The sequence below is a fragment of the Amphibalanus amphitrite genome, unplaced genomic scaffold, assembly GCF_019059575.1.
Source record: "Amphibalanus amphitrite isolate SeventyFive unplaced genomic scaffold, NRLGWU_Aamphi_draft 002035F_arrow, whole genome shotgun sequence".
NCBI classification, from domain to species: domain Eukaryota; kingdom Metazoa; phylum Arthropoda; class Thecostraca; order Balanomorpha; family Balanidae; genus Amphibalanus; species Amphibalanus amphitrite.
Window position 1 is genome coordinate 57,944 of NW_024883528.1, and position 15,183 is coordinate 73,126.

Below are 15,183 nucleotides of genomic sequence, written 5' to 3' on the forward strand. Positions count from 1 at the left end.
GTCTGTCGCCTCACCGCTCGTCTCCGGCACCCCGGTGATCAGCAGGCTGGTGCGACGGTTGTACGCATCCAGATCTTCGATGCGCCGCTCAGCTTCCTCGAGCCTGTTTTTGGTGGAAGACAGCTCAGTCTCGAGCGACGCTATTCGGGCTTCAGCCGCTTCATTGACCCGGTTGATTGCTTGAGCAACGGCTTCCGTTACCAGGTCCTGGAGTCGTTGGACGAATTCAAATTCACTTAAGATTTTCTTGGCTTCTTCCTTAATATCGATTTCAGCCATGTCAGCCATAGTATCTCACCACCCGCCGCCTGGCTCCCTTAGTTAGAACTAATCACTGGAAGGGTCGCGGCGCACTGGGTCCAGGCACGGAGGGGCAGGGGACACGTCCGTTCCGGCCGGCGGTCAGGGGACGACACAGACCTCGTCGCAACGACTCCATATGTGTAATGAAAATGCATATTAGAGAATTCAGATGGACATATGAGAAGGCTGGAATACGGAGAATGCTGTTCAGTCGAATGCTGAGTACGTTACGCACTAAATCGCAGCGTATACGCTGCGATTTCAGCCTATTATCTATGCATGCAACTTGCAAGCAGGTATCAATGTTCATATTTACTTGATGTTTGGAAGTATTAAATTCTGTCCTACCCTTTATTATAACATACTCGCATAGCCTAGCTGAGTGCGCCGCGGCTGAAATGAAGGCGCTTGGTACTTATTTGTCTCATCTAACGGAAAACGGTTTCCGGTAACCCATTGTTTATGGCTTCGGCTAGGCGAAAACTTTTGTGGCTAGTAGTAGAAACAAAGTTCAACAGGTGACTGACATTAGTCTGATTGGATAAATCTGATAGGTTGACTGTGGGACGATTTTCCATTCTCACAACCAATCAGTTGCCTGAGATGGTAGGCTGTGCCGCATCACACAGGCTGGGTGTCACGGCCTGTCCCTGCGATCATACGCTCACCAAAGGGAAAAGACACGCTTAGTTGCGTGATAGTCGGCACTCGGCACAAACTTGCGTTCCAGTCAATTGGTATAGCCTTTGTGATGAGTGCGACATCACTTTATATCACTTTCCCATAGACCTCCGTCTACCTACCGATAAATTTGTTCCAGTAATCGTCTGTCTTTACTCACACACCGTAGCGAGCTGGTTTGCCTGATATTTTTATTGTAATAATTTCGCACACATGCAAGATTACCTTTAATTATAATAGTTCAAAGCTGAGTGCTACTCACTCTCCGTATGATTGCAGTGAACCATTACCGAGTTAATAGCTTGAGAGCTAGAGAGCTTATAGCATGGACGACGACGTCTTTAATCTTCACTGCACTGCACCTTTAAGTGATCGTGTTGTTGAAAGTTGAATGGATGTGCTTTTATCTGGCTGCATCGAGCTGCACACTGCGTACTGACTCACTATGTTTTGCTGTGGGCTGACAGACACACACAGACACACACGTTCACAAACACAGCAATCATTATTGGACGCTGTCTGAGTCGGCCTGCTCGCGTGCTCGTTCCTGCAGCCTCTTCTCGCGTGACCGCGCCTCCAACCTGTCCGCAGTAGTTCCTCCAGCTTCGCTTCAGACCTGTCCGTGGAAGTTTCTTCACGGCTGCTGCTGACTAGCGCGCGTTCCTCGTCAGTCGTCATGTTCACTGACTGCTGTCATTGCTGCCATTTCCACCATCACTGTCTAACTGAATTCGCTGTGCACCTTGCAGTGCGCACGGTCCTGATCACTGCGCTGCTGAAGCTGTCCGCCATCCTCTCCATCCTTTCCGCTCCACCACCGACCCGTTACCGGCCTCCTGCACAGAGCACCAGACGCCGCCTCGACAGCACGGCTCAGCCAGTGACCGGTCGAGCGGGGCCCAGGTGCTGCGAGCGCCGCCGCCGCTGACAGCCGCCCCGCGCCGCCGACGACGATCTATTCAATGGTGATCGAACGGCGGGCACACGGACGACGCTCAATTAACGCCACGACGAGAACGGATGAACGCCCAATTACCGAACGTTATTGCCACGCCGTTTCTTTGTCTGATGTGAGTGTGTTTGTATGTGTGAGTGTCTCGGATTCGAGCCTTTGGTTGGTCCCAGAAGTCTCGAACAGCAAACTGTGAGCGTATTTGTGTTTCTTCTTAGCCCTTCGTTCTAACAAAACAACCAATCATCACAAACGCTATCACGCGTGATACAGCCTCTGAAACTTTTTAGTTAACTTATCAACAAATATGAGACGTTGGCTGTTCTGATAATGAAAAGCTTTCAGATACAGAAAAACACCATTCCCAGGTTGAGCGTCCATCAATCATCCAACTTATGTAGGACATCGGTCAAAAGACACACTCTCCTTCCTCTCCCCGCTAAGGACATTTGTCGAGGACACCCTCCTTGCAGGCTCGATCAATCTGTGCTCGCTGGTACTGGGTCTGACTGCTCGGAAGCCAAGCTCGTGTCTCTCCGCCGGACATTGGCCGCGTCCCTCCGTGCGGCCGACTGTGGAGTGCGGTGCACCGGCCAGACCGCAGTCCACCGCGCGTGATGGGCCCTCAGAGAGCAAGCGCCGCGCGGGGAAATGTCGCCAACATCTCGCGCGCGCGGCGGGGGCGGCCGCCGGTGGCGATAACGAAACCTCCCGGGAACAGAGGATTGATAAACACGGCCTGGCAGCCGAAACAGAGCCGATGGGATGCGCGCCCCTTTGATGGAGAGCCATGTCGTGTACCGGAGCTGGCTGGAAGGAGGCACGAGATGAAAACAGACAACGGTGTGCTTGGTCCCCCGATCGAGGCCTGGGGAGAAGCCGCCAGAGCTCTTCCCTCCCCCAGCGTGCGTAAAATACGACCTTCAATATATGTATAGGTTAACCGATCTAACCTTGTGAAACTCATCACCTGACTCTTTATTTCTAATTGCCCATCAATTGCGTGAAATACCTAATTGAAGCACTATAAAACATCATCGACTTGTACATTAAATGCAGCTTTTCTAGGTAAAATTCATTGAAGATGCCAATTGCCATCATACATGATACAACAGCGCTCTAAAGTCTGATATCTAAATTGCGATCTATATGATTTTAATCTAAAAATGAATGCACTTTATCTGCAGACTCTCAAAAGACGTTTCCTCATTTTGCACACAACCTGTGCCGTTGTTAGTGCCTTATACAAAGCCCAAGGATGAACACAATGCCTCGGATTTTTTGTGGAAGTCCCTAAGCCCTGCATCAAAGAAGTCGATTCCAAATAGCCGAGAGTCCCGACACACGCAGGATGTTGCGTCACAGAGTCCTGCGTGCACCCAGCCAGGGTGTGAGGTGGCGTCGGACAGGAAAAACTTCCGAGAAACACTTTGATCAGGAACTGTTTGGAAAAACGGTATCCCCGGGAGTTTCCGTCCAAATGTTTGTCACAACCCAGCCACGAGGCTGCAGCTGTTTCTTTTGAGTAAAAACAACGCTGTAGACAGGACCGAGTGACATCAGCTGAACTTCAGCCCGGCAGGAATTGAAAAATGTGGATGTTCGTATCAGAAGCAGGTGTTGTGTCGCGTGCTAATACTGCTCAACGGACAGTGGGAACTGGGGACAAAGTAGGTGTAAAGTCCGCGTCCTCGATAGGCCTGTATTGGCTGGCTGCCCGGCACCGACTGACCCAGCCGGCCAGGAATTGGTCGGCGGTCACAAGATCACGTGATCACAGAGGAGGGCGGGGCGCCACTCGCTACAGTGCGGACAGGCCGGCACGGCACTTAATACACTCAGACACTACACCTCCCCGACACCAAAATGACACATTGAACGAGTCAATGGTCAGAGTTAACAAAACAAAATTAACTGAATCAGTCACGGTTTCTACCGGATAGAATCACGGCACATCAGTGTCCGAAACGATCAGGCGCTCGCCTCACGCGCACAGGATAGCGCCTTTCTTCCCCATCGGCATCCCTCGCTCCCACGCCGTCAGCGACGCGGGCGGGAGACGCGGCTCGGCGGTCCTCGGGCGGCCGAACAGAGTCCCCCGGCTCGTCGACGTCGACAGGGGACGCAGGCCGCACCGCCTCCGCGCCTCCTCCTGGCGAGGCCAGGGCAGTGTCCAGCGGCGTAGCGGCATGCGAGCCGCCGGCGGAGCCAGAGCGCGCTCCAACACCAGGGCGCGGCGAGTCCGGATGGCTGTCGCTCGGCTCCAGGGATCCACGACATCGGCTGGGGGAAAAAGTCGGCACCCGCGTCAAGGACACGGAATCGTTCTCGCCCTCGCGCGAGCGTGCTGCGGGACATGATCGTGGGCGAAGCTGATTGATGTGTCTCTTACAGATGTCACCAGTGTCGAAACGCACTGTAAACATCGGGTGAAAGCACCTGACAATCGAGGCTGGACGCCAAAACGCCTTACCCTGACGGTAGTAGCGAGCGAGCACCATATCTCCTGGAGACAGCGTTGGCCGGCTGGTAGGGTGACGCTTCTTGTGCTGCTGAACTTGGGTGAACTGCTTCGTCCTGACGTTGCGCTCCAGACTGGGCTTCAGGCGGTCAAATCTCGTCACCGGCTGGTAGCCCAGCAGGAGCCGTGAAGGCGTTTCACCGGTCGTAGCATGCCGGGTGGTTCTGTAGAAAAACAGCCATTTTGAGATACGATCACTTACTTGATCAGCTGACATCTTGTTGAGCCGAATCTTCAGCTCTCGCACCGCTCTCTCAGCCAGCCCGTTGGAAGACGGCATGTATGGAGCGGTTGTCCTGTGAACGATTGCATTTCTGGTGAGGAAAGTCTGGAATTCCTCACTGGTAAAAGTAGGTCCGTTGTCTGACACTATCATGTCAGGAAGCCCAAAGCGACTGAATATGGCAGTGAGACGAGAAATCGTAGCCTGAGCAGTGATCGACGTCATCTCTTCAACCTCGATCCATTTTGAAAATGCGTCAACTAACACCAGATAGTACCTTCCACGCACAGGCCCAGCAAAATCAACATGCAGGCGAGACCAAGGACGCTGCGGCCACTCCCATGGATGGAGTTCTTCCTGTGGTGGATCGGGACGGTGGAGCTGACAGATATCACATCCGGACGACATTTGCTCTATATCTCGATCAATTCCGGGCCACCAGACTGCGGACCGAGCCATAGATTTCATTTTTACGACACCGAAATGACAGGCGTGCAACTCAGCTAAGACGGTGCTGCGGGCTTTTGGTGGGATGACTATACGATCACCCCACATGATGACATTGCCTAGCTCGTACAGCTCAGCTTGACGGGCACTGTAAGGCCGCAATTCATCGCCCGGTTCGCGTGCCCAACCAGTCCTAATGCAGCGAACCACCTTGCAAAGAACAGGGTCTCGTGCTGTCATCACTCCCAATTTTTCTGGGCTCAGACTTCCTATATCCTCTAACTGAGTCGTTAGGAGCACTCTTTCTGCCTCTGTATCATCGCTGACGGGCATGTCTAATGCCGAGCCCGTCGGCAGTCTGCTGAGGCAGTCGGCGTGAGGAATGTCACGAGTAGATTTGTGACGAATAGTGTAGGAAAACTCTGACAGTCGAAGAGCCCACCTCTTTAGCCTGCTGCTGGTCATCTCTGGCATGCTTCTCGTCTCCCCAAACAAAGCTAGAAGAGGCTTGTGATCTGTTTCCAAGATAAAATGCAGTCCGTACAAGTACTCACGGAACGCAGTAACGCCGAAGATAATTCCCAATGCCTCGCGCTCAATCTGGCTATACCGAATTTCGGCAGAGTTCAGGGATCGAGATGCAAACCCAACCGGTTTTTCTGTGCCGTCTGTGAACCGGTGCGACAGCACAGCGCCGATGCCCCTGGAGGACGCGTCACAGGTGAGTACCAGGGGTACATCTGGGTTATAATGCACTAAAATGCGATCGGAGGCGAGCAGTCGTTTGCACTCATCGAACGCATTTTGTTCTCGTTTTCCCCATGTCCATCCAACATTTTTCTTCAGCAAGGAGAAAAGCGGGCTAAGCACGTGAGCGCGACCTGGCATGAATTTTGAGTAGTAGTTTACCATTCCAAGGAATGATTGCAGCTCTTTTGCGTTCTTTGGCGTCGGGACACCGAAAATGGCATCGAGCTTGGCCTGGGTTGGCCGAACACCATCTTTGCTAATCACGTGTCCCAGATATTCTACTGATGGCACGAAGAAGCTACACTTGTCCTCTCTCACCTTGACGCCAGCGTCCTGGAAACGCCGCAGCACCTCCTCCACAGTCTTCAGCAGCTCCACTTCGTCGCACCCAGAGACGAGCACGTCGTCCAGGAAGACGAACACATTCTGCAGACCGGCCAGCAGCTTCTCCATCTCCCTCTGGAAGAGTCCCACGGCTGCATTTATCCCGAACGGTACACGTTTGTAGCGGTACAGGCCTTTTGGCGTGTTAATGGTTAGCAGATATCTCTGCTTTTCGGACACAGTGAGCTGCTGGTAGGCACGGGACAAATCAAACTTGGCAAAAACTCTTCCCCCAGACATTTGTGCGAACAGATCTTGAACTCGAGGTAATGGGTATCTATCGACACGGATGGCCCGATTGGCCGTCTGTTTAAAGTTGCCACAAATGCGAATTTTACCGTCCGGCTTCAAGACTGGAACGATCTGGCAGGCCCAGTCTGACGACTTCACCGGCTCTAGGACACCGGCTTCCACCTCCGCCTGAAGCTGCTCCTCCACCCGGCGCCTGTAAGCATAGGGTAGGTGTCGTGCTTTCATGAACCGGGGCGACACAGTCTGGTCAACGTCAAAAGAAATTTCGACATCCTTGAAACATCCCAGCTCCTTTGAAAACACATCATTGTACTTGGCCTTCAGCTTGCCTACTACATCGCCAGGTGACTCACCCAGGTTTCTCACCTGTTTGATGCCGCACCAGTCAAGCTTCAGTGTCGCCAACCAATCACGGCCCAGCAGATTCGGCCCGTGTGACTCGACGACCAGAACGGGCAGGTCCAGATGCTGGCTTTCGTACCTCACAACGGCGCTGAACTCACCGATGACAGGGATGGCGTTTCCCGTATACGAGCGCAGCCTCGCCTCTGACCTGGAGAGCGTCAGCCCGCCATGCCCCCCGTTGTCCGACACATTCCGGAACGTTTCGGCGGTCATCAGAGTGCTAGCAGCCCCGGTGTCAACTTCAAACCGCACAGGGACACCGAAAACCAGTACCTCGACGGTGATCGGGGGACACTTGGGGCGGCCAACAGAGTAGATACTGCAAACATCTGACTCACTCTGACTGTCATCATTCTGAACTGCAGGAGGGTCGGTTACAGCATGGACACTTCGAACACACTTGCGTTTCAGGTGCCCCAGCTCACCGCAGCTATGACAGTGATAGTCGCGGAATCGACAGTTCCGTGGGTTATGCATACCACCACATCGATAGCAGTCCTGACGCCGCCTCATGTCGGCTGCTTCGGACCCTCCCGGTCGGTCACCGGTCCCCCGCCCCGGCCGGCCAGCCTGCCGCGACCCGGCGGCCGCCGCGGCTCGACCGCGACCCACTGACCTTGACCCGGTCACGGAACCGGCGCGCTGCCGGTCAGAAATCAGCTGATCGGCGCGGTGTACCGCTTCAGATTCCAGCGAACCGACGGCACGGCCCGCCGCGAGCTGACCCACGTCTCTGGTGACCGACTCCGCCGCCAGCGCCAACCTCTCGGCCATGACGAACGTCAGGGAGTCCTCCTCCGCCAGAAGCCGCTTCTGCAACACGGAGTCTTTGACCCCGCACACAAGTCTGTCACGAAGCATGCTGTCCAAAGTCTGACCAAAATCACATTTTTCGGCCAATCTCTTGAGGTTAGCGACGTAATCAGCAGCTGACTGATGAGGTTCCTGAATGCACTGATTGAACTTAAACCGGCTGAGTATCACTGATTGCTTGGGTGCTAAATGCCGACCCACTCGCTCCAACAACTCCACATATGGAAGTCCAACAGGTGATGCCGGTGACAAAACTGACTTGATACTCGTATAAGTTTCTTGGCCAACAGATGCAAGTAATAAGGCTTTTTTGCGCTCATCCTCAGTGATACCTTGTGCAAAACAAGAAAATTCAAATCTTTCGACATATTCTTGCCAATCTGTACTCGCCTGGTATTCACCGATGCCAATAGCCGACATTCCAGGAGGGCTGGTCACCTTGCTCTCGTTGGTCATCGCCGCCTGTGAGTGGTTGCCTCGTCGCCACTGTAAAGTCCGCGTCCTCGATAGGCCTGTATTGGCTGGCTGCCCGGCACCGACTGACCCAGCCGGCCAGGAATTGGTCGGCGGTCACAAGATCACGTGATCACAGAGGAGGGCGGGGCGCCACTCGCTACAGTGCGGACAGGCCGGCACGGCACTTAATACACTCAGACACTACAGTAGGTATATCAACACATTGTCATCAGTCATCGATACTTTTCACCATAAGCATTTCATGAACGAAGTACAGTGGCGGATCCAGGGGGAGGGGCAAAATGGGCATTTGCCCCCCCCCCCCAACGGCATAATTTTAACATTACGCCAATGGACGATGCATGGAAAGAATCGATAAATTGTTATGGTTTGCCCCCCCCCCCCAAAAAAAAACTCTGAGCTGGATCCGTCTCTGACTAACTACCTACACCCAAATGTCTAAAAAATAGCAGCAAAGCAAATTTTGAGAATTAACCCTCGCCGGCCGAGGGGGAGGGGCGGGTGCCGCCCCCCCATAGGGTTTTTTTCGCGATAGCTCCAAACACGCTGGCGATAGAGAGCTGAAACTTGGCATACCTGACCTTTGATCCAAGCCGCATCTTTTGACACCAACCGCATTTTTGGGTCAGGTCAGGTCACTGACCTATGACGTCATAAGTGAACCTCTGCACGGTCTTCAGATGTCGCAACTTCGCAACGCCCTCACTGCCAGAGGAGATGTCACAGGGAAATGAAACTTGCAGGATCTAGTATCCATTATGAGTCCCACAACTTGTATATCTCGGATTTTTCCTAAAGGTCATATGAGGTCAGGTCATTTTCGTGACCTCACCATTATAAGTCAATGGGGAAAAATGAAAACTGCTATTCTGGCGCCGGGAACGATCTCCAACTATCTCAAGCACACAGAATCGTGATTTTATGCACTCCTTGCAAGGTTAGATGCGTCACTTTTGCAATGTTGACCTTACGTGACGTCATTTATGACGTCATCAAGGTCATATTAGTTTTTCGTCAATAACTCTTGATCAAATTGAGCTAGCGAGTCGGGAAAGCCACCAATGGACTCAGGAAGACCTGCCGAATCGAATGATATGCGACATGACCTCTTTCGACCAGCTTCGTGACCTGGGGGTGCTGATCTGACCTTGACCTGAGGTCAACACCCCAAGTTGACCTGACCCGGACAAAAAGTATATCATTCGACGCGCCTGATCGAGACGAACACGATGCTGCCAAAATCGGCGCTCTGCGGCCGTTTTTTGCGAAGTTATTCACCAAAAACTGAACCTACCTTGGGGCACTTGACCTGACCTCAAAGGTCACCGGTTGACCTAGGACCTTAAAATCGGGTACCAATCTCTGCGTCTCGTAACGGCGCACACGCTCGTTTTTTCCGCGACGCGCTAGCTCCACCAGGGGCGAAACGGCGAGGGGGGGGTCGTACCCGCCCCCCCCCCCTTGGCCGGCGCGTATGTAGAAAACCAATAGGTCCGGCGAGGGTTAATGTGGGATTCTTATTATTGCAGCAACATAAAAACAATGGTAATTGATAATGACCTCTAGCTGCCTGGTTTGTAGTAAAAAAGGCATGATTCCCGAAACTCTCCTTTTGAAAAAGCCGTCATTGCTTCCCTTAGACGTTTATTGCTGTGTAATTCAAGCAATGACGGCTTCCTAGATCTGTGGCAGTTTTGATCGCCGGCAGCCTGTACCGGTGTGCCGGAGCGAGACGGCAGCTCTGCGCGGCAGTTATTAATTCTGCAGCGAGCAGTGACGGTTTCCGTCGCGCCGGTTCGACTGCCGGCTGCATTTCTGGCGGATAATGATCGGCCCGCGCTGCTCGGCGCCGGTGTCGGGTGATCGGAGGTGCTAATTGGCACTGCCGCACTCCGCGCCGCGCGTCAGATCGGATGGCACACAGCGGCGCCGCCAATACGGGGCCTATCTGCCCAGGCAGCGAGACAAGATAGTGGCGCGGATACGCCAGTGCAGCCATATGGCCTACCTTCAATAGACGACTGCTCGTGTCGACAGGCGAACGCGGTGATTTAGACAAACAATTATACCGCAAAACGTTACATTAGCTTGCTGGGTAAATCAGGCAATTATGTGTCATACGGTGATGGACATTTAATATTTTTAGTGAAAATACCGAGAGCTGCAATATAGGTGGCTAACATAAAACAAATTCCCTGAAGCCAGGTGCTCGCCAGACGCCTGACAAAATACAATGCTGTGCCGATATTGAACTGCAATATGTGTCGGCGCGGGTGCTCTAGATAGACGGTCGTAATGTACAATTTGTCTGACAAATTCTGTTCTTTGTTGCAGGGCTCCCGGCGGACTGTGTGCCGGCGCCGGCTGCAGCGCTGGTGTTTATGGTGGCGTTCCTTCTACCAGGTAATTCCACGCTCGTCTCTGCCCTGTTACACACACTTTATTTGATAACGCTGTGTTCTTTAAGAAAAAATGTTTGAACACTGTGTTAATTAGAAAACATTGTAAGGCACGCAAGTACTGGGGCGTTTAATCAAACATAGACTATATGTAGGTTGCTATAGGTTTGGTCGTTGGATCCAGTAGCGGCGGAACACCTTGAATTAAGGGGAGGGAGCACTGGTGACTTTTGGTCCTATTCTTTCCGTGCAACGCCCATAGGGCTGATGTTAAAATTCCAAAATCAAGGGGGGCACGGTGCCCCGATAACCCCCCCCCCCCCCCGTTCCGCCGCCTATGGTTGGATCTTGCATAGTCCGTACCTATACCTGTGTAAAAGAAAATCGGTCTATTCGCCCGTCGCCGCTCTCCGTTTCTCCGCGAGTACGTATGTCTTCTCCACCTGACCGCCGAAGGGACTTCATTCCTTCTCCAGCTGCTGAGCAGACTTGGCCGTCCTGTCTCGGCGCTGCTGCTGAGCAGACTGGGCCGTTTTCTCTCGGCGCCGCTGGTGAGGAGCCTTCGCCTTTTCTCGTTCCATCGGCGCTGAAGCGTGCCAGTCGACCTAACAACCGGCCCGTCCCTTCCGGCGGCACTGACGAGCGACCAAACGACTCTCCTCCGACTCCGTTCCGCTGGCCGCGCCCTCCAGCTGGGCGACAATCATCAATCGCCTCCGCCGCGCCGCCTCTGGCTCGGCCGCGCCGCCTTCGTCGCAGCAGCCGAGCCGAGCAGAGAGCGCGCTGCGCTAACGAGGCGGTCGGCCGTCGCGCGGCGGACGGAACTGATCCGAGGCGGGCGTTCCGGTCACCCGAGACCCAACAGCGCCGGCGGCGACAGAGAGAGAGAGACAGACGGGGTGACAGGGGTCGCTGGGAGGTGGGAGAGAGGGAGTGACAGGTCATGGGGAGGGAGGGAGGGAGGGAGGGAGGGAGAGTATGACTGGTCATTGGGAGGAAGGGATGACAGGGGTCATTCAGGAGGAGGGAGGGATGAATGACAGGCATCATGGGTGGGAGGGAGGGGGTGACAGGTCATGGGGGAGGGATGGAGGGATCAGGGAGGGATGGCAGGGGTCACATGGAGGAAGGGAGGGGATGACAGGCATAATGGGGAGGAGGGAGGGGGAGGAAATGGGGGAGGAGGGAGGGAGGGAGCTGAAGCTGGACTGCCCTGGACCGACGACGTGTTGCCGGAAACTGAAAGAAACAGTAGCGGAACAGATGAAGTAGCAGTGGAAATAGCACAGTGGAGTGGACTGCGGGCCAAATGCCAGCTCAAGAAAGAGAAACTTTCCTAGTGTAAGTACAGAAAAAGGTCCCGTAACTAGAATGGGAGCGTCATAAGTCATCACGAACCTGACCTAGAACAAAAGTTTCAAAGTTCAGAGCACGGCGCTGCTGAAGTTTCGTTGACTACACGCATCAACTGCCGCGAATTGCTGGCCTCATCGTAATCACCGCGCTTTACGACTCCATGTTTTATCCAAATGGGCAAATGGATGCCAGAACCTAAGGGAAATGGTCCTTCATTATTGCATATCTTGCGATGCGGCATGATTTTCATTAAACCACAACATATAAATCATTATTAATAATTAAGTAAAATTAGTAAGTAAGATTAAGTAGAATAAAGGACCAAAGGTCAATTACGTGTTAACAAAACATATACCTATTTGAAAATAAAGGCCACGTCGGAATAAGCTTTTTGTTTCTGTCGCATTCTCACGGTGAGAAAGCATTTCGATGCGATGTTTTCGAAGCGCGCAATGGGATACCAGTGATCATCATTTCCTCCAGCATACTCGAGAGGTGTTTTATCACATATTCAGCAAATATTCTTGGAAACGTCCCCCCCCCTCCCACTGACCTTTTCCCGCGTTCGGAACTCACACCGAACGCACAGGAACGGCCGTTTTAAAGGCAAAGTGTGCCTACTCAGCATCGTTGTAGCCCCACAGACGATTGAACCTACCCTGAGCCGATGTCGAATATATTCATTGCCTTCGGCGTATAGCCGTTAGAGCCAACCGGCTCGATAAGTATGATAGCCGTTTCATCGGGTGAGTGGTCCCGCGATGGCAATAACTAACCATGCGTCCGCTGCGGCACTTGAAGTCGGCCGTTTCCTTTTCGTGTCTCGCATTTCGAATCGACTTCTCATTCGGGAATGGCATTTATCGGAATCGTGTTGGGTAGGCGATGTGCCCAGTGGAAGTTTGGCGTCAGCTGCTGAACTTCAGGACACTGAACTTCAGCGAATTGTTCTTTAGCTAATTTTATTACGACCTCAGACCTGCCTATGAAGAAATTCCAGGGCTCGCTCATGGCGAAGGTTATGCATCGAGATCGTAATGATAATTGGCCAGGTCCAGCGGGTTCAGTGACAAACAGAGAAGAAAGCCTGCTAGCTCTGTCGGCACAACGTCGTGTTACAGTAATCACGTGATAATACACAATGGAAAATTCACGGAGCTGCTCCTGTAATCCGTGAAGTTCACGAAACACATGACAATAGCAATGTGACTGTGTTTGTTTGGAAGGCTGCAGCCAAAGGTCATCGCGTACAGAGTCTGCCCGTGTTCCGAGCGCCTGGAACTGTGCTATTCACTGATAACGTCAACACGGCCACAAGCTATGGCTGTTTTCGGGGGGGGGGGGGGGGGCTGTAGATTTGTCTATCCATTAGCTATTGGGCTGGGTTTGCCGCGCCGCTGGCCGCCCTGTGAGAGGCCATTGTTCGTAACATTAGCGGCTGTGCGCCGGCCGGAACAGAACCACACGCCCCGACTGCGTTATAAGGCTCGGATGATTATTACCTGCACACTAACTGAGATTTATCGAGTAAGACGATCCCCCAGCAGTGGGAAGGTGGTAGTTGGCTAGACTTTATGCCGGACGATTGAATCAAATATCAATATTTATTTTTGCGTCGAGACGGCATCCTTTGTTGTTATGTGACGGTGTTTCGTTGTCTGCCTGCTGGTCGTTGAGTGAATGGTCTTCCTGCCTGGTAGCTCCTCCTGCTCCGCCGTGTGTTGACCGATGTCAGGTAAGTTTTGCCGTCCGGCCGGCAGTGTTGACCTATGGTGGGCGGTAACGGCCGGTCAGATAACGAGTCGCCGGCGGCGGCGGCGGCACCGCGATGGCCACAAAAACAACACGCGGCTGATAGCGGCGATGGTAGCGATTCGTCGGCCAGCCGCTGCGGCCAATGTTGTGACGGCGCAGTGGCGGCGCAGCCAGGTCCGTGAGTCATCGCCGGCCTGTATTCGCGTGTGGCGCATTCACTGCGCCCCGCAGCCACACGGAGCGATGGTGACGACACCGGCGGCGGTCGATGCGTTCATACGTGGCCCAGCTCCTCACCCCCTCTCCTCCCTGTTCCACCTCCGTCCTCCCTCAGTCCGCTATCCAACACTCAGCTCATTTATTCACTCGGCTAATCCGAGAAAAAGGTCTGGTTGCCGTGACTCGGCCGCCCTCATGACGTATGATGACAGTCGGTCGGCCAGGGGTGTGGGTCGACCTCTCCCGAAGCCGCCCGGCGATCTAACGCCCGCCGACGGGCGCGGGGCGCGCTGTGACACCTATTATTAGCCGAGATCGACGCCGCCAGGTCATCGGTACGGCGTATCCATGGGTCCTTGCCTGGCCGCGCTCGGGGCGGTGTAATAACGGGCCTCCTCGCAGTCTATTTGCTGGCGACGGTGTAAATATTTGCCAGGAACGGCCGACCTCGCCCCCGCCCCTCCGACTAGTCATAGAGGGTGTAACGTTGACGTCAGGTGGACACACAATATGTAAACCGACCATGCTTTGTCAGCCCTGGTCAGAGCGTATGTGATGAAAGGTCATTTCAGATATGGGATAATTCAATATTTTGGAAACTAAATACGCAATGGAGAACTGTTGATGAAATATGGAAAAAAAATGAAGAATATTTTTTTCTCCGTGAGTTGTATCTGTTTTAGTGCTTGATCATTACTAATGTACAAATCAACTTAGTACCTACCTGCTTCTTTGTTATCATGACCTTTCCTCCTTTCCAGAAATATGCTGAGCCAAAATTATATTGTTTTAGTGTTTTCAAATATATCGGCCACAGGCCTTCATCAGTGAGTGAAATATCCAAAAAGAATTTGCTAAAGTGATGATGCTAAAGTGTTCTTTTTGGATATTTCACTGATGAAGGCTTGTGGCCGATATATTTGAAAACGCTAAAATAATATAATCTTGGCTCAGCATCTTTTTTGAAAGGAGGAAAGGTCATGATACCAAAGAAGTACTTGATTTTTACAAGAATATTTTTTTCTCTGGGTGATCGTAAATTTGCCTACTGGTCTCGTCTTGTCCACCAGCGATCCGGACCTTATGTGGGATATGGAAGGAAATGCTCTGATTTCACATTCTAACGGGACATTCGAAGCTCTTACAGTGTCGTTTGACGACCGAGTAGCCCTCCGCCGGCTGCATTGACGGCTTCTCGGGCTGACAAAAACACCTAATGAATAATGGATGCGGGACCGACGTACGG

General features: G+C 52.9%; 1 protein-coding gene across 7 annotated transcripts; it reads right to left on the bottom strand.

Annotated features, from left to right (window-relative positions):
* Positions 1-3,624: 3,624 nt before the first annotated feature.
* LOC122376161 lies at positions 3,625-8,387 on the bottom strand. 7 transcript variants are annotated; one of them, XR_006255547.1, is made up of 5 exons: positions 6,880-8,387; positions 6,600-6,706; positions 6,196-6,336; positions 4,410-4,621; positions 3,625-4,219 (listed from the first exon to the last, which is right to left on the bottom strand). XR_006255547.1 is itself a non-coding variant. In XM_043355883.1 (4 exons), exons 1-3 carry the CDS (start codon positions 8,185-8,187, stop codon positions 6,243-6,245), a joined length of 1,509 nt encoding a protein of 502 aa, XP_043211818.1. In that variant the 5' UTR covers positions 8,188-8,387; the 3' UTR covers positions 3,625-4,219; positions 6,196-6,242. The 7 variants fall into 7 exon arrangements, 4 of the variants coding, with proteins under 4 accessions (XP_043211818.1, XP_043211817.1, XP_043211820.1 ...); XR_006255546.1 differs by lacking the exon at positions 4,410-4,621 and adding an exon at positions 4,660-4,753; XR_006255548.1 differs by lacking the exon at positions 4,410-4,621 and adding an exon at positions 4,660-4,753 and having other exon boundaries at positions 6,867-8,387.
* Positions 8,388-15,183: the final 6,796 nt, after the last annotated feature.